The 20,133-nt window shown below is 38.3% G+C and overlaps 1 protein-coding gene and 1 long non-coding RNA gene across 2 annotated transcripts; one reads left to right on the forward strand and one right to left on the reverse strand.

Annotated features, from left to right (window-relative positions):
* Positions 1-463: 463 nt before the first annotated feature.
* On the forward strand, positions 464-1,531 carry LOC118479737. Its single transcript, XR_004860343.1, has 2 exons — positions 464-686; positions 1,416-1,531. It is a non-coding gene; the product is annotated as an uncharacterized LOC118479737 (long non-coding RNA).
* Positions 1,532-2,161: 630 nt separating this feature from the next.
* Positions 2,162-5,334, reverse strand: LOC110865056 (ABC transporter G family member 14). Its single transcript, XM_022114256.2, has 5 exons — positions 5,065-5,334; positions 4,204-4,972; positions 3,808-3,984; positions 3,538-3,725; positions 2,162-2,993 (listed from the first exon to the last, which is right to left on the reverse strand). The coding sequence occupies exons 1-5, from the start codon at positions 5,221-5,223 to the stop codon at positions 2,349-2,351; spliced, it is 1,938 nt and encodes a 645-aa protein (XP_021969948.1). The 5' UTR covers positions 5,224-5,334; the 3' UTR covers positions 2,162-2,348.
* Positions 5,335-20,133: the final 14,799 nt, after the last annotated feature.

The raw sequence follows: 20,133 nt of genomic DNA on the forward strand, positions 1-20,133 counted from the left end.
TTCTATATATCAATGATGATGTAAATATATATTTATAATATAATAAAAAAATTATTAAAATAACAACTCGTTTAGGCTCGTAAGTCAACTCGGACTCGAAAAGTGAATCTCGGAATTAGTCTTGTTTATTAAACAGGTTTATTAAATCTCGAGCTTGGCCCTTTTTTTATTTAAATCAATAGTTTAACCCAGGGAGGATGAGCTCGATACTAGTACCGAAATTCGCCAGGTACCGTAACTGAAAATGTTCGGTACGGTACTGGTACTAAGACGATACTGATATTTTGAAGGTAAAATTCGGTAAAATACTGGTGCCGTACCGATACCGAAAACATCAAAGTGGGTTCCGATTCGGTACCAAAAAAATTGGTACGGGAAATTAGATACAGGTACGGTATCGGTACCAAACACCAAATGCTCTGTTTTCTAATGAACCGGTTTTTGGTCTCTCTTCTAACGAACCGGTTTTTGGTCTCTTTTATTCTTCGTTTCCTGTAACCCGATCCCGATCAAATCAGATCTTAAAAGGGTGCGATAGAAAGTTCGTTGTGAATTTACAGGAAGACAATGACGATTCCAACAAATTTGTTGTGTTGTTTGACCGATAAATGATGTCAAAGAGCCGTTGATCAAACCCCACTTATGATCTCAGCAAACACATTCTGTCTTTCACAATTATGATGCCAGTGAGTAAATCGTTTCTTGGTATAATGCAGTGTTTGTCAAAGCATGATAATTTTAATGTTAAATTAGTTGCACATTAAGTGTTCGACGTTTTGCCCAATAGAGATTTTGTAGTTTGCAATAACAGTTATTGACTCAAAGCATGACAATGTTAATGTTAAAAAAGTTGCACATAAACTGTTCGTCGTTTTGCCCGATAGAGATTATGTAGTTTACAATAACAGTTAGACCACCTATTGCACCTTGGTGTGGGCACGGTAGCGCCCTGAACACTGACACGCTGGTGCTATTGGAGGGCGCCAACGACCTCCTCGCCAACCTGATAACCGGCGTTGAGGATGGTTTGTTGTGGGGGCCACCTAAAAGCAACCAAGTACTTTTTATTTTAGATTTCTAGTTAAACCACAATGGGTTAGTTAAAGCCCTACTGTCTACATGGCAGTGACATGACGACATGACGCTTTAAAGCCCCTTCTGTCTATTGGACGTTTTGCCCAATAGAGATTTTGTAGTTTGCAAAAACAGTTATTGACTGGTTCAGAATTTGTTTTACATGAATCTGAACTTTAGCACCAAAAGTTGCATAGTGGAAAAATGGGTGGATTACAACATTGTGTAGTACTATTATTGACTTTTAAGTAAGATATATGTATATCAGTATGAACACTTGAAAAGTACAAGTTCAATTATGTTCATCCACTAGGTGAAAATTAGAAATGCTATTTGTGCAGGGCTCCTTTAGACTTTGTAAACCGTCACTGGGAACTAAGAACTTGACTTTGTTTGGCTAGTCCAAAGGTGGTATATATTCTTAGACATTGAATAAAGATCGCAATCCTTATAGATAGATATACGGTGATTTAAAAAAGTTCATGTTCTTGTGGTTGGCCCAATTATGCTTTAGTGTAGCCTGTAAAAGAACAATTTAAGGTCGGTAATCAAAAGAATTTGATGACCGTTGGTTGTTAGGAATATATATAGAGGGGAAAAATGCGAATGCCGATTACTAAACGCATTAGATGCAGTTGATTTTCGAGATGGGAATGAGTTAGGATGATTGTTTCTAATTGGTAGTATCTTTTAGTATGAAAACATATTCATGTTAACACAATTCTATATTGGTCATATTGTGTGTGTATGCATGTGTTATTATAGCATTTTGAAATTATGTTTCATTGGTTAAACTTGTTTTACAGAGTTTGTTCTGCATCGTGGGTTTAGACGTTTAGTTACATCCCAATCACATAGATGAGGATCAGCATACCTGTCATGTTACATATATATATGCCTCTATTATAACTATTCCGATATTGATCCAATCCCTGAGGAATGTTGTAATCTATTATGGATAAATTTGCAAGAACCTAGTTATGTCACGTAACCTTCAAACCAACGCGAAAATTTTCCATCACTCATTTAGAATAAATTCCGCAGAATAATTATCGGTATTAGTTAGTAATGTTTTAAGACTCTAGAGTTAGTACTTAGTAAATCCATTGAGGATTCTTTTTTTATCCTTAAAAGTAGATAATTTCGATACATCTACATCTTTTGAAAACGATCAAAGTCGACCAAGGTATCTAAATCTAACATTATTATTATTATTTCTCTTCCGACAAAATGGCAAAGCTCTTCAAGAAAATTGTTCCTCGTGTAAACTTGCTTCAACGAACCTTTTGTAGTGCAATATAAGCAACAAGTCGATAACCAACCAACATCATCGTCATAATCAACAAATCAACTGGTAGATTATGTAATCCCACTGATTTGACTGACGGAAAATCTGCAACACGACAGTAGGTCCCATTTGAACATTCGTATACATCATTTTCGTTGTACTGAATACCAAGAAGAAGCTTGAAGCAGTAGTAGCTATAGCTCAAATACTTTAACCACACTATAAATGGCGGGATTTGTTGTATGTAATACCCTCCAGCAATAAGGAAAACGAGCGTTGTAACCGACGCCAAAGTTGTGGCTTGTTTGACATCCATAAGAATGGCACCAATGGCTAACCCGAGACTTTGGGCTACAAGGACGGTGTAGAGGACCGCAAGTAGGGAAAGCACGAAAGTGGTTGGGTCTGGTTTGAGCCCACCCATCCAATAGAATATGAAGGTAAAGGCGGTTGGTAGTGCAAGCTCAAGTGGCAGGTCTCCAATGGTTCTTGCAAGGAAGTAAGATGAAAGACGGTACATTCCGGATGATCTTTCTTTTATAAGCATTCGTCGTTCTTGAGGAAAAGTGAAAACGGCGTTATATAGCGGGTAAAACCCCCAAAAAACAGAGAAGAAGAAAAGCATTGCTATCTGCAAGAAAAGAATCAAACGGTTTTAACATCGGTTAATTGCTGAGAAAGATAGTTAACTTTAGTTGGATGTTAACCATCTTATATTAGGCTAGATAAATCATTAAAGCTTCAGAAAAACTGACTTAACTGTATTACCTAATATAACCGGGTTTAGGCACAAGTAAGGAAAATGTTTAAAAGTTAATAGACATGTGAAAAGTTTAAAGAGTTTATGCAAATTGTGCCTGGTGGAAACAATTAAAAGAAAATGCCGAAAGAATCATTAAAGTTTGAATTAATTAATGATTACCTAAGGTAACTGACTAACTGTAACATAAGAAAAAAAAAGTCAATATGGTCAAAAGTTACAGTCGGATACTATGTTAAGTTGTCAACATATTGACCAGTCATTGAGTTAGATTAACATTGGTTACAAATTTTGAGAATTGATATATATGCTACCTTTAGTCAAATACTTTTGAACATTTGAAGGTTTTTTTTTTTACTTTTATTTATTAAATTGTTTGAGTCTCATATATGGTTTTCAGGATTATAACTCGTACCCTATCTCCAATATGTGATGTTGGGGTATGCCACCATAAAAGTCCTCCAAGTATAGCAACACTTATGACTTGGAAGATTCGAAGCCTATTGAACGATTCGAATCTTCTTTCTCTTACGCCTCTGAGAACTAGCACCTTAAACTGATGCCACCAGCTGGTGCACCATTGTTCCGGTTTCACTTGGTCCCCTACACGTTTAGAATAAGTTAGCGGTTATGCAAATTGTGCCATCGATTAACCGTAAACAAATATTTCTCTTGCACAACTTACTTGTTGAAGCTTCTTTTGCATGGTCATTGTTGGTAATGTCTAGACTGCATAGTTCAGCTTTCAGTCTTGTTGAAATGTTTGTATCATATGAAGTGATGAGTTTCTGTCTTACTAACTTCCGCTCGTGTTCTGTGTTTTCACCTTGCTCGTATTCTTGCATGGCATCAGGCGCAATTCCTGTCATGTAATTTTTATAAATCCTTAGAAGTAGTTTGGATTTATGAAGGTAAGATGCTTTATATATACTGATATACATAAATATACATACACACACACACACTTTGTTAATAATGGAGTAGTGTAGATGTGGGGTCTTTCTTTATTTCATTTTCAAAAGTACAATTATAATTTATAAACGCACTTTCTTTACACAAAATTGAATCAGATGTAACGTACCATTAGCAAGGTCTAGTAAAATATCAGCTGGATTCACTGTGATGGATGTTGAAAATCCGACGGATGAGAAATACTCTATAGCAGTGGACGCAGGACCATAGTAAATCGGTGAGCCCTCAGACAGTAAGACAACTTTATCAAACATGTGGTAAAGTCTGCTAGATGGCTGATGAATTGTTGTGACCACGGTTCGGCCTCCACTAGCAAGTCGTTTAATAGTGGTTAGAATCCTCTGAGCCGTGGTCGAGTCTAGACCAGAGGTCGGCTCATCCAGTAACAACAAGCTCGGGTTGATTAGCATCTCTTGGCCAATGCTGACCCTCTTTTTCTCTCCACCTGAAATACCTCTAAACAGTGGACCGCCTATCATACTATTCTTACACCGAGTTAATCCCAACTCAGCTATAACTCGCTCCACATGCTCGACTTTCTCATTCTGACTCAAGCTTTCTGGTAACCGTAACATAGCTGTGAATAATAGGGTCTCCGTGACAGTAAGATGAGGATACAGAACATCATCTTGGGTCACAAATCCCGTTTTTCTTTTTGTAGAACCAGTAAACGGGTGGCCGTTGTATGTAATCTTTCCGGACAGGTTACCAGTAAGCCGTCCACCAAGAGCCGTGAGGAGGGTGGTCTTACCACTGCCAGATGGACCTAGCATTGCTAGTATCTCCCCAGGGCAAACCTTACCCGTCACCCCATTCAGTATCGTCTTCTCACATGTTTCTTTACTCTTAGTTTTAACTTTATAAACAACATCTTCAAACTGCAACAAATCAGAAAAGAATTAGAAATTATTTAACACAAATAGTGTGTGAGAGAAAGAAGGGGGGGGGGGGGTTGGAGAGCGAGAGTGACCTTTAAAGTTATGGGATATAAGACGTGGTTTAGAAAGGATGATGGTGAATGCGCATGATGCGGTTTCACCATTTCAATGGGACTTGAAGTAGTAATAGTAGTTGTAGCAGTGGTGGTGTTTTCATAAGTTGGAACGACGGGTTTGGAGGGTGCGGCCATTGATGTCTAAATGCTTTGTTTTTCTAGTGAAGATAATTGGAGGAAGAAGCTATTATTAAGATGTTGGTTTAGTTTTGATTTTGGTTTTGGTTTTGGTTTTTATAGTTTGTTAACTGCATAAACACAAGTATATATACAAGTAATGGTCAAGAAAAGGTGAGGATATCAAAGAATCTGATGTAGGCCTTAGACTAATATGGTGGGTCCCCCATCTTTTTTCTTCAAAGTATTCTAACACTCACTTTTTAGTCCATTATTTATTTTAATCTATTTGGAGTTTCTGTTCTCTCTCTTTCTCATCATTTGATGCTTGCTTTGAGATCCTTTCTTTATAGTGACCATATAAGGCTGCATGGATGATCATGCAACTCATCTCCAGCAGCAACAAGTGGAGAATGAGACTCATGCCACTTAGTTTTATTCAATTCCTTTCGGTTCAAATGTCATTTTGTGCTAATTTATTATTATCATGAAAAATCCCGGTAACAAGTTGCAAAAAAAAACATGACCATATTAACTAGAATATACAGATCAAACTGGATTATTGTAAACAAACTCAAGATAATTCCTATAATTCGAGAGGTACGGACCTTTCAAAGTAAAGACTTAAATTTCTTCGTAAGGTAGCTCGAATATCAATCCTATTTATGGTTAAGGCTCCGTAGGTTTACTCTTATAACTTTGCTTATAAGGCACCAAGTAATTAAACTTGCTTAACAAGACATAACATTAATGTGTCCTAGGTTGGAGTTTAAGCATGAATCAGTGAAAATCTGAATACGAATAAAAAGGAGGTCCCGAAAAATATTCCCCTTTGAAGTGAAAGCGATTTTTTATCATATTAATTGATACGATAAAGAAATGATATTAATATGAACGATAAAATAAATTATTACAATTATCAAGTCAAATGAGTATTTAGGGCCATCCACTGGGGAAGAGCATTGATGCTGTCCTTATAATAGCAATGGCTTAAAGTAAACAAAGAACAATAAAGAAGGAAAGTAGAAAGCGGAAGGGCGGGCTTAATAATCGCGTAAAGTTGATGTAGAACGAAGCTTTGAAATGAATAGCAACTTTATTCCAACTGATTTTATGCATATGTTCGTGTTGTCCTTCTGGTTTACAGTATTCCTATCTGATATGCTTTTCATATTTCGCTTGCTTGATTTCTGTTTAAAGGAAATCTTGTACATCAAAATCATCAATCGCATAAACTCGGATTTGGTCGAAAATGAAAAGTTACGATGAACATGGGATATTTTAAGATGTAACTATAGCAACTTTAATCCGGGATTATTTATATTCTTTTCCTGTGGGTGGGTTTTAGTTTTCGGTTGGTTAGCATTAGATTCTAAGCCGACACTTTGTTCTTGTAAGATGGTGCTCAAAGAGAATCCACTTTTAGCTATGCTTATCACATGGTTGAAGAACTTTGAAATAGGTACAGAAGGGACCAAGGGAAGCTAGTGAGTTTTTATAGTTGTCTATACCATATGCTATAAGTAAAATATGTGTGAGTTGTGTGTGCATATCGTCTAGCATAGGCGTATATGATTCAATATAGCGATTCCTTAGCTAACCTTTGTTTAAGAGTAGGCATGTCTTCGTGCATGTGACGCAGCCTCCTTAAAATCATGTGCTTGTATAAAATGATCTACATACATTTAATCTAAAAAAGTGTTATCTTATTCTTCACTAGCCTGTAGTTTCTAAAACCATTGGGTTATGAGATTGATATTCGGCTAAAAAACATTCATGATGCTAGAATTTTATGCATGTGCCGATTTTATGTTAAGCTTATGTATAAACATGCACAAAGAAAATATGTAACAGCCATCCATACTAGTGTTTTAAGTGTCTAATTTGTTTTCCATTCAACCCAATTCAAGTCGCCTGAACTCCTTTTCGTATGATTATTCTGTATTCAGTTTGTTGTGAATCGTAGATGAGAAATAATGCAAGAAATTCTAACAAGTTAGATAAACCATTTAGTGATGAAAAGAGCTATATGGAACGATGCCGTATGGTGCTTTTGCTGTTTTTTATAATCTGGTGTCATTATTAGCCTATTTCATTAAAGGCTTGGTGGTTGTGTTCTTCGTATCTCCTGAAGATTGCTTCCAAAGTAAAGAATACTTTTATTATTAGTGTCATCATATTCCCAATAGAATGCTAGAGGCTAAGTTTTATATCATACGAGACTACATAATTCATGTATTTCTATCATGTAATTAATTATATGGTAACTTTTTCTAGTTGCAAAATTGCTGAAAAATAAAACGTGGACCGCAGAATGGACCAAAATTGTCTAAGTAACTCAAGTAAATCAGAATCAAGGGTGCACCACATGCATATGAGTTCAGGTAGTTTGGTGACAGCCAAATCAAAACCTATATTTCAATGTTACTGTGGTTAAATATGATCCACTCTTATTGCCATGGTTTCTATATTTTGTGCATCCCATATATGGTTAAACATAGATGTAAATTTGTCTAATCATATAACCGAAAATGCATACGTAAAGATCATGATTACATGATCTTTACTTGATTTTTGGCCACCACCATCATTCCATCATCATTTTTCATGATTTCCTCATGAACACCATGGATATTTGTATTGAGGCTATAGACCCCATTGAAATAGTAAGAGTATCTTTTCTGTTGATTTGTGTTCGCAAATAGTGATGGGCAAAAGGACCGGACCCTAGAGGTTTGGTGTAGGTCTTCTGTAATCATTCTTAAATAGATTTTATGGTAACAAGTCCAACATGTTTTAGAGTTTCTTTTACTTTTTTTGTGATTTTGTTGTTTTGTGGGAGGTGAGAAGTTGATAGTTAAATAATTAAATTAGAAACTGTTTAAAGAAATTTGGGTTGTGGTGGCCAAAAACATAATTGTTACCATTTGTTACGTACCCTGAAGACCGGTTATTTGTTCTTAAAGCAATTTCGGCCCCTCCGTCTTTCTGAATAGCATGCTTTGGATAATCGGTGAATTCCCTTCCAAGATACAACAAAACAACATATGTATATTAAACAACTTTGCAGGTAGAGGACACAACTCGGATGGACTCCTTAGTGTTACAAGGATTCCAGGAAGTTTGCTTCTATAGCTACGAAGTTACAAGTATTTGTGGTAACAAAAAGACAAAGTTAAGAAGACAAGCACTTTGTAGGTGTTTTTGTATAAAAAATATAATACAAAAAGAAATTAATAATAAGGGGCCATATTTATAGGCTTGGAAACAAGAGTGATTTTGTCCCTATCACCCACTAACCATTGTCAAACCAAAAGATTGTGGCGGTTCCGGCGGCCTTGTTCTTGAACCATCAAGATTGTTCAACAAGCATATTTCGAACCCAAGTGATTGCTTCTCATATATAGGTTTCGGGGATATACAACATCAAATACAATAAATGCAGCTCTGAGTCGATTTGCTTTGATGCATAGTGCAAAGTGCATCACCAACACACCACACTACACCCATTTAAGGAGCCATACTTCTTCCTACTCTCTTAGGGTTTTACCCTCATCCTAATTGGAACAATGATAAATTTGCCAAATTTATTCATTTAAAATTCTAAAACTCTACTCACAATACATTTTGTCATTTTCAAAATCTTTCCCAACAATTATCTACCATTTTCAAAATAGACTCATGAGACTTTAAAACTTTAGGACTTTTCTCTTTGGGAAACCCACATTCACTTCAGGATGCGAAGGGCTAATGATTACCTTGTATTCTATCTTTGTCGTTTTAGGGTCAAGACACATGTAACTTTTTTTAAGAGGGCTCCTCGGTTGCACACCAAGAGTTGGACTCTCTTTATTGAGGCTATGGCTCTCAATGTGGGACTCCATGTGGTATACTCCACGTCCAACTTAAGAGTCTGGATGAATCTTAGTAGACGCGTTCATGCAAAACAATAGATGTTCAAGTTTAAAAGAAATGAAACATAACACACATAAAAATAAGGGTAGGCTCAAAGGCCTTCAAATTCAAGAGACACATACCATGACCATTACAAGAACATGATTTGAATAAGAGCATGCATATGCAAAGTTATCAACCAAGATCATATTCACTCTTAGCCAAAGGATCTTCCCTCATCCTCTAGTGCATCAAGGATGAGATTGTCCAAGCCAAGTGCCAAAAATATGATCCCTACATTTCTTTTAGCAGGAGTGACAATCTTGTATGCATAAATGGTTGCAGGCTAAAGACGGGAAGCAAACCCTAGATCACAATTTATAGATAAGTTTAGGGTTGAAAAGCTAAACGATGAGCCGAATCGTTTAAAAAATTAATACAAATCAAGTGAACCCTAATTCACAACCTCAAAGTCAATTTTGAAACCCTAAATCACAACAATTTACTGGATACCAAAACAAGACCCCTAATAGAATTAAACAAGACATGTTATCGATTTGTAAACTTTAAATGACATTATCTAGGTAGCAAACATAAACAACCTAAATGTGGTGTATAGCCCAGTGGATATGGCAACTAGACTAAAGTGTGTGAGGTAAGGAGGAAGGGAAATAGATAATAGGTAGTTAAAGACTTAGAGGCGACAAAGAAATGTGGTGTTCGACGATGATGGTGGGTATGACCATGATAAGGGAGGTTCTCTTAACACAGAAGTCTCACGATTCACGCCAATGGAAGAATAAAGTTATGAAATTAGTCATACATAGACAACGACGATGAATGAGGAGAAAAAAGAGGATGGCTGTGACAGTAAACGAGTCTCACCAGTCACAATCTATAATGTCAGGATCAAATCATAAAATGTTATTAGATGGTTATAAGTCCACAGAGGAATAACAAGGACACAAAGAACAATCAACACAAAATTACTTTAAAATTATATCTTATTTATCACTCGTCGAACGATTACAAATGTTCAAAAGTCATAGCTCATGTTAAACCCTAGAATGACTATTTATAGAATCTTTCTATTCTAGGAATTGATTACAATATAAACATAAAGTTACAAAAGTTACCATCTATCTCAAAAACTTCGTTGTTTTTTTTTTAAATCGATCATCATAACAAACTCACGTATTGTCTTGGAAATATCTTCAAGAACTTCAGTAGAAATTATTGCTTCGTTATTTGCTCGTCAGTTCAGTATTCAACTTTAGTTGCAACGATATTTGGTCGTTAGTTATGACTTCTCACTTCTAACACTTGATGTTCACTAGTGACTTTAAGTTTAGTAAGCAATATCTTCATTTTAGTATCTAACATAAGTTCAAATCTAAATTTTAGTATCTTAACGCCAGTCATTACTGTTGTCTGGTGTAGAGAATAAACTCTGTGATTTGGTTTGAATTCTATTGAAATTGTATTGAACAAAAAAAACTTACTTTAGGGGTACATAAGAGGGAAGGGTGTTTATATAGAACACCATGTTATACATTTAGCCCCTACACTATACATTTAGTTTACTTTCCGACACTCCCCCTCAAGTTGAGTAGTGAGATCACCAATACTTAACTTGCTCAAGCAACTACTAAAAATGTTTCCGTTAACGGCTTTTGTAAGAATATCTGCGAGTTAATCTTTTGACGGTACATGTGGGAGCTCTGTGATACCTTCCTCCAGTTTCTCCTTGATGAAATGTCGGTCTACCTCCACATGTTTTGTTCGATCATGTTGAACTGGATTTTCTGAGATCTATATAGCTGCTTTATTGTCACACATGATTTTGGTTGTTGTAGTAGAAGGAAAGCCAATCTCAGTTAGGAGCTTGCGAATCCACAAAATCTCTGGTAGGCCACGTGCAACCCCTCGGAATTCAGCTTCTGCACTAGATAGGGCGACTACTTTTTGTTTTTTACTTCTCCAGGTAACTAGATTTACTCCAACCATGGTGAAGTATCCTGAGGTTGACCTTCTCGTTCCTTTATCCCCTGCCCAATCTGCGTCTGTATATGCTTGAATTTCTGAGTGCCTATTTGACTTGAAAAGTACACCATGACCCGTTGTTCCCTTGAGATACCTGATGATTCTTAAAATAGCTTCCATGTGACTTGCTTGGGGCTGGTGCATAAACTGACTTACCACTCCTACTACATAAGTTATATCTGGACGAGTATGGGAGAGGTATATCAGTTTTCCCACCATTCGTTGATATCTCTCCTTATCTGCTCAATCTTCCATGTGTAGGCCGTGGTTAACCGCCATTGGGGTGTCCGCCGGTTTGCACTCAATCATTCCGGTTTTGGCTAGGAGGTCAAGAATATACTTCTTCTGACAGATAAAAATCCCTTGTTTAGATCTTAGGACTTCAATTCCAAGGAAATATTTTAATCTTCCCAGGTCTTTCATCTCGAACTCCGAAAAAAGTTTATCTCTTAACACTGGCATTTCCTCTTCATCGTTCCCTGTAAGTATCATGTCATCAACGTAGATAATTAAGCAGGTTACAAGATTGCCCCTACGTTTCAAAAATAGAGTGTGGTTAGAATTGCTTTGTTTGAAGCCATATTTCTTCATAGCAAGGGTAAACCTCCCAAACCAAGCTCTAGGAGACTGCTTGAGCCCATATAAAGATTTCTTTAACCGACATATTTCTCCAGCTTTGAAATTCTCATCGAATCCCGGTGGGGCATCCATATAGACCTCCTTGTTCAGTTCTCTGTGGAGGAAGGCATTTTTCACATCAAATTGATGAAGGGGCTAACCTTTATTGGCGGCTATGGAGAAAAGAACTCTGATTGTGTCGATTTTTGCTACTAGGGAGAAGGTTTTAGAGTAGTCAATTCCATAAGTCTGAGTATAACCCTTTGCAACCAGCCGTGCTTTGTATCTTTCAATTGTGCCATCAGGCCTGTGTTTGATGGAAAACACCCAACGACATCCCACTGGTTTCTTTCCTAGTGGAAGGATGCATTTCTCCCATGTGTTGTTTTTCTTGAGCGCTTCCATTTCGGTCTCCATGGCCTTTTTCCATTCTTTTGACTTCAAGGCTTCTTGATTTGTAGGTGGCGTTTGTTCAGAGCACAAGGCAGCGGTAAATGCTTTAGCTTCCTTAGACAAATTGCCAGTGGCAATGTTTGCCACAGGGTACCTAGACCTTGTAGCCACCTTTTCTGGTGAGTATCTCTTGGGAGGAACTCCTCTATTTTCTATTCGATGAGGAGGGTATCTTCCGGTTGTCTATGCTGCAACTGGTTCAACATGTTCAACAACTAGTTCAACCTATTCAACATCTGGCTCAACATGTTCACTCAGTTCTATTGTCATCGGTTCTATGTGTACCCTTGTTGTACCATAGTTAGAAGACGTAGAACATTCAGGGTTCTCAGTATCTCTTACCTCTGGTATCACGTTGGATGGACCTTTTTCAGTGGTACTGCGCTCCGCAGATTGTGTGGCTGTGTTTGAATGTAACTTGCTCGAAGTACTGTGATGGTCTTCCATTGTTACTTCTTCAGATGATGGAAGTTGAGTTAGCTAACTCAGAGTGTCTATAACATTCTCCCCCTGACCACTGAGTTGGGTGTTATAAAAGTATTTTGTTTCAAGAAAATCACAATTCATTGTGGTGAATATTTGACAAGTTTTTGGATTATAACACTGGTAACCTATTTGATCGATCCCATAGCCGACAAATACATATTTCTCAGCACATGGACTGTCGCAACCCCTGCCCCCTATCTGTCCCGGGAACGAGCGGCCGTGAGAATCGGTAATGGTGGTATTGGTGTTTATCAATTTGGCAGCGGAAATTTCATCAGGACCGTAGTTAGGAAATATTTTATCAGAGTGAAACACCATATTTTATATAAAAAATATATTGGGATAAAACCCAAGTTTTCATTACAAACTCTTTTATAGGGGTAAACCCCATTTTATTGAAATAAAACATCTTCTTTATTTAGGTAACATTTATAGCCACTTTTCCAAGCCTTCAGTGCTGTCCAACTGGCTTCTAGTTGGCTTTCACATTTTGTTACCTGAAACGCGTTTAAAAATATTTTTGTCAGTGGGAAATACTGGTGAGTGAATCCAAGTTTAATCAAGAATAGTTTTATCATTTAACAGTATTGAGAGCGATTACAATGTTTACATCTACACAATTACTCATTCAGTACTGTCAATCCTGACTGGTGGGTCATATTACACATTGGCTAACTCTTTGTCCAATGGTAACGTGTTCCACATTTTGTATACAAAACCCCAACATACCGGCAGTAATTAAAGAATTATAAAGACTCAATCACTGCTAATCACATTGTAAAATATTTAAGGTTTTGTAAAAACAGTTTACAAAAAGGAGATTACTCACATTGTTGTCTTAGGTTTTCCTTTAGGGTTTCCTGGTGATTATCTATTAAATTACACAAATGCACACGTGTTAGTATAATAACCCAATATTTACATTAGTAATACCCTCCCCGAGACGGCATTCCAACGACTACGTCGGGCAGAACCTCGACAGCCGTTACGGAACCCTGGATCAATCGGGTAACCTATCTAATACGTAACAAGGGTTATGATACTTACAACGGGGCAGAACTTCGTTATTTAGGGGGGGGTATTATTCCCGAAAATCACTTCAACTATAAAGAATTTCGAGAGAAAGAAAGGAAATGAGCGACTGGAACTGAAGGCCTGAGCTCCCAATTTATAGGAGTTGATTTCAAGTTCCTCGCGGCCCACGTAGAAGTCCTCTAAGGGCTTCGCGGCCCGCGTAGTAGGGGTAGTAGGGCCTAGCTTGTCCGGGTAAGCACTATAGGGTCAACACGAACGGTGACACGTGGCGGCTCAGGGTGTCGCCCTAGTGACCAACTGCCGCGCCCCGTGTAGGAGGTAGCCGAGGGCTACGCGCCCCACGACGGCCCTTTAAACCTTGTTTTTATTTAATTTTTATAATAGTAAAGGTATTCGGGGCCAGTTTTCGCATACGGGGTGTATTTTAGGACATATAGGGACACTTTAATTAGTTTTAGGGTGTCGAAAAATTTAGGAGGGTTGTTATATCCTCCCCACCTTGTTTTAGAGCTCGTCCTCGAGATCTACTGGAATAGGTGCGGGTATTTACTTTGCATTTCTGATTCAAGCTCCCATGTGTATTCTGGTCCTCTTTTGGAGTCCCATTTCACTTTGACCAGAACTAATCTCTTGTGCTTGAGGTTCTTAAATTTCCTGTCTTCAATCTGTAGAGGTCTTTCTACAAATTTAAGTTGTTCATTTACCTCTATATCCTTAAGAGGTACCATCAGCGATTCATCAGCTAAGCACTTCTTGAGATTAGATACATGAAATACATCATGTATTCCAACATACCCGGGGCTTAGCTTTCCCCTTTTGATGAATCTTACCACTCCTTTCCAAGGAGAGACTTTCAATAACACTTTATCTCCTACTTGAAATTCCAATGGCTTGCGTCTGTTATCAGCATAACTCTTTTGTCAATCACGTGCTGCTTTCAGTCGTTCCTTGACTTGAATGATTTTGTCGGTTGTTTCTTGCACAATCTTAGGTCCAGATAGTTGTTTTTCCCCAATTTCTGCCCAACAGACTGGGGTTCGGCATTTTCGTCCATAGAGTGCTTCGAATGGTGCAGCGTTGATAATAGTATGATAGTTGTTATTATAAGAAAATTCTATTAATGGTAAGTGGTCATCCCAATTACCTCCGAAATCAATTACACAAGCTCTAAGCATGTCCTCCATTGTCTGAATTGTCCTTTCGCTTTGTCCGTCCGTTTGAGGATGATAAGCTGTGCTTAGATTCGACTTGGTCCCCATTGCTTTTTGGAAACTTGCCCAAAAATGAGAGGTAAAACGGCTATCCCTATCAGAAACAATTGATAAAGGAATTCCATGTAATGAAACTATTTCATTTACATACAGCTTAGCTAACTGTTCCATACTGAAAGTTTCCTTCATTGGTAGGAAATTAGCTGACTTAGTTAGCCTATCTACAATCACCCAGATTGTATCATTACCTTTTCTTGTTTTGGGTAATTTGGTAATAAAATTCATTGTTATCAATTCCCATTTCCACACTGGCATTTCTAACTGCTGCAATAATCCATACGGTTTCTGGTATTCAGCTTTGACTTGGGAACATGTTCAACACTTAGAAACATAAGCTGCTATGTCCTTTTTCATTCCTATCCACCAAAAATTCTTTCTTAAGTCCTGATACATTTTGTCATTTCCAAGATGCATCGTATACTTAGACTTATGGGCTTCTTCCAGTATACGGTGACGTAGGTTTCCTAATTTAGGTATCCACATTCTTTTCTTATGGAATCTCCAAGTTCCATCTGTTCCTTGTTCTAATTCTTTAATCATTCCTTTTAACTTTTCAGTATCATTGATGTGTGTCGGTGTGTATATAATTTAGATATATAATTAAGCCCTTTTTTACACCTTTAGCCAAGTTTTAAATTTATAAAACACGATATTCACTAACACTAAACACACATATGGGCAAGTGCACCCATCGTGGACGTAGTATAGTGTTGGTAAGATACCGAGGTCGTCCAAGGACACAAGAGCTTTTAGTACCGGTTTATCCTCAACGTCTAATCAAATCAAAAAGTTAGAAAAAATGTTTTTAAACTAAGAAAATAAAAACTAACTAAATGCTGAAAAATAAAAATAAAATAAAAAACAGATAGACAAGATGAATCACTTGGATCCGACTCGTGTATTAGTATAACCTTTGATTATTTTCGCACTTTTGCACTTGTTTAAGAGATTATCTTAGTTATTGTAGTAGGCCCCTCTTTTGAAGGCGACGTTACCCTCAACCCAGTAGTTTGAGTCAGCAAGGATACAATCCTAAAGGGTTGGATTATTGAAAGATAATGAATTAAGTTATTAATGCAAATTATGGTAGGCCCCGCTTTTGGCGGTGACGTTACCCTCGGCTAAGTAGTCTGAGTCAGCAGGGATACAGTCCTAAATAGCCGGGTTATAGTATTAATAGTAGTTATCTTATGAGGGGGTCAAAGAGTTTGGATCCCCGGCATCCAATACCTATGGGCATTGAAGGAGATCCTACTAAATTTGACCCAGGTCCCTTGCAGGACCTCTAAACGCTGAACAAGGGCAAGACCCTTACCAAACCGTTCCCTTAACCCCCGACCAGGTAGCCAACATACCTCCATATAGACCGTGGAGATATGAATGGTGAAAATCTTTTATTTTATATAGACAGTAAAATAATGCCAAGACACCACGGACAAACGATAAGGAAAGATCACCTTCAACATAAGCAACTAGTTATTAAAGTCATTAATACAAAACCAAATAAAAAGTGCAAAAGATTAAAAATAAAAAGTATTATACTAAACACTTGTCTTCACCAAGTGATGTAAGAGACTTAGGCAAACATGGCCTTGATTGTCAAGAACTCTTACTATCAATCTTGGATCCCGAGACGACTCACACACTCTACGATGGACAATGGATGATGGTGGTGGATGATGGTGTTATGGTGGTGGTGGGTGGTGGATGAAGTGTGAGAGAGGTGGTGTGCCAAGGGATGAGTTGGAATGAAACCAAGCACTCCTATTTATAGGCTGAACAGAAGGCTGGGCACGGCCCCGTGTCCGCTGGACACGCCCCCATGCCCGTCTGACACTCTCTCTCTTCATTAATTGTAATTCGCAATTACAATTAATGCGCCTGCTGTACTTTCGCCACGCCCCCGTGCTCACTGGACACGGCCCCGTGGTGGGCAATAGAAGCTTCTACAGGTTTGTCTTTTCTGCTGCTTCTTGGGCACGGCCCCGTGCTGGCTGAGCACGGGGCGTGTTCAGGCTTCTGTTTTCTCTTCTTCGCTTGGGAGGATGCCGTTGAGGGTTCGGGCAGTCTACTTTTATTCCTTTTCTTGTATTTATGTTAGAATTAGCTGTCTTTTTGCTTCTTTTTGTGAATTTGAGCTCATTTCATCCTGAAAATACAAAAGGAAGACAAAAACACTCTTTTTCCAACATTAGTACTTAAAAAGGGTTAGTTTTATGCCTTATTTGATGTAATTTATATGTTGTATTTTACACACATCAAATACCCCCACACTTGAACTTTTGCTTGTCCTCAAGCAAAACTCTTTAAATGTGGCTTACACTCCCAAATGGAATGGGTAGAAGAGAAGGTTTTTGGCTTGTCATAGAGTGTCGGGAATCCAAGATCTTTTTGGGTTTTATTTTTATTTATTTACAATCCTATTCGTTATGATTTATTTAGAACGTTTCATAGGATAAATTACTTATTTGGGCATAGCATGCCTTTTTAAAATTTCATTTATATACAAGTTCACATACCTCACGGGGGATCACTCAACACTCGGCCGAAGGTGTATTTTTAGTGAATCACTCGAGAGCGGCATGGAACTTACGCCTTCCATAGGCTTGCCAAGCAATCAATCCTCCTCCTTTTTAACTTTATAACTTTGTAAATATCAAGAGGACTTTTTGGGTGAAGGGTTAGGCTTGGGCTAAAGGTGGGTGGTTGGGTTAGTGGTTAGTAAAAGGGCGAAAAGTGTAAAAAGCGTCGGTTTTCGTAACACATTTTGTTTTTAGTGACTTTTTATTTTGAAAAAATATAAAAAGGGTTTTTGGTGGGTAAAAAGGGTTTAGGGTAAAGAAACGAAAGGTTTAGGCTCAAAGGGGTTAACTAGGGGGATTTTGGGTAGGTGGTAAAAAAAAATTGAAAAATAATGGTGTAGAAAGAAAAATGGTTAGTCCTAATGCCTCTATCATTTACTTACTTGGGTTTAAGTTGGTAAGGACCGGGAATGAATCGTCGTGGCAAGTTCTAGAGTTGTAAGAAGCAAGCGGCTATTCACACAAGAAATGAAAAATGAGCATTTAGTCTAAAGATGTAAATTTGTATGCTCTATAAAGGCTCAAAACTCACTTTTGTGGGAATGGGTTTTTAATGTGATAAAGTATATATAATCAAATTTTAACTAGACTTGATATGCCGTTTCATAATTTTCTTATGTTGGTTCTTGTTATCACGACGCTCTCGGTTGTAAATTTTATAAAAATATAACCTTATTAATCTTGGGATTCCTAACTTAAACTTCAGACAAGTAAAAAGAAAAAAATGAAAATTTTTTTTGAAAAAAATTTGGGGTGTTTAGCGGTTCCAATAGAGTTTTGTGTAAGGCTTGTTGTTAGGACTTGCAAAATTTCAAAGTGTTAGCTTCCCCCCCCCCCCACACTTAAATTACACATTGTCCTCAATGTGTCCCAAAAATAAATTTTTAGGTTGATTGGATGTGTAATGTGGTGTTAAAAAGCAAAGATTTATGTTACTGGCAGTCTGGACACGGCCCCGTGGGGACCGGGCACGGCCCCGTGTTCAGGTGCCAGTAACAGAAATTAAAGAAATGAGATAGAAGCCTGGACACGGGGGCGTGTCTGGTGAACACGGCCCGTGTCCAGTTACCTGAACTGTGCGTTTTTTCTGCAGGTGGTTCAGCACGGGGCCGTGTTGGTTGAGCACGGCCCGTGTTGAGCCTTCTGTAATGGAGATTTTTGTCGGGTTGCTTCGTTCTTTGTGCATGGGGCCATTTTTCTCGTTCCCTTTTCATCCATTATCACCACGAGTGTGTTTTATTCCTGCAAATTAAAACTAAAAGATTAAACTAAACTAAGGATAGTTCCGCGGAATGCCTCCATGGTGCGCCACGTTTATAAGGGTCCTTGGCTAGACCCAATGTGAGGTTATATATTTTCTGAGTGGGATGCTTGGCGTCCCATGTTACACCGTCGGAGAGCAGCATCCAAGCTCGAATCAATAACCTTCATGTAGTTGACCGGGTCGTCGTCCTCTATTCTCTTCCCAACTCCGAATTTTACTTCATCATCCTCATACCTCAAGGTGAGTGTTCCGTCATTCATATCTACCACCGCTTGTGCGGTGGCAAGAACTGGTCTCCCTAGTATGAGGGGGACCTCGGTGTCTTCCTCCATATCGAGTATGACAAAGTCGGCTGGATAGACGAATCTGCTTACCTTTACCAAGACATTTTCAATGACACCTTGTGGGAATTTGACGGATCGATCAGCGAGTTATATGCTCATTTTTGTAGGACTCGTGGTTCCCAGGCCGAGTCTTTTAAACATTGATGAGGGCATGAGGTTAATGCTAGCCCCAAGGTCGGCTAGGGCATTACGAACGGGGGACTCCCCTATTGAGCAGGGAATCGTGAAGCTTCCGGGATCGATTTTCTTTTGGGGAAGTTTATTGAGTACGAGGGCAGAGCATTCTTCGCCTAAATTGACTAATTGCAAATTTTCAATTTTCTTTTTATGAGTGAGGAAGTCCCTCATGAACTTAGAGTATTTGGGCATTTGGGTTAGGACCTCAATAAAAGGAATATTGACATGCAATTGCTTTAATAGACTTTCGAACTTCGCGAATTGCTCATTGGTCTTTTGACGAATTAACCTACCGGGGTACGGAACTCGAGGAGCTTTGGTAGGCTCTGGTAACGGAGGGGAGTTCTTTTCCTGCAGAGGTGTGGGTGCCGTTTCTTCTGTTGGCGGCGGCGCTTCTGCAGGCCCTACGGTGCGGTTTCGTAGCGTGATGAGGTGAACTTGCGCTTTTGGATTTGTTTCGGTATTGCTAGGTAATGCGCCTTGCGGTCTCTCGGCAAAATTTTGAGCTATTTGATTTAATTGTTTTTCTATATTTTGAATACTAGCTTGTTGATTTCTAAAATTTGATTCTAATTGTAGAAATCTTTCCGAGTTTTTCTTTTCAGTGTCGGAGATGAGGCGAGATACAGTATCTTCAAGCCTTTCTCGTCCACTTTGTTGTTGAGTGAAATTTTGTGACTCATTTCTTGGTTGTTGAAAGTTTGTTCGTTGGGTTTGTTGGTTACTACTATTGCCGGGTTCTCTCCAACCAAGGTTTGGGT

This window comes from Helianthus annuus, chromosome 6 (assembly GCF_002127325.2).
Source record: "Helianthus annuus cultivar XRQ/B chromosome 6, HanXRQr2.0-SUNRISE, whole genome shotgun sequence".
Lineage (NCBI taxonomy): Eukaryota > Viridiplantae > Streptophyta > Magnoliopsida > Asterales > Asteraceae > Helianthus > Helianthus annuus.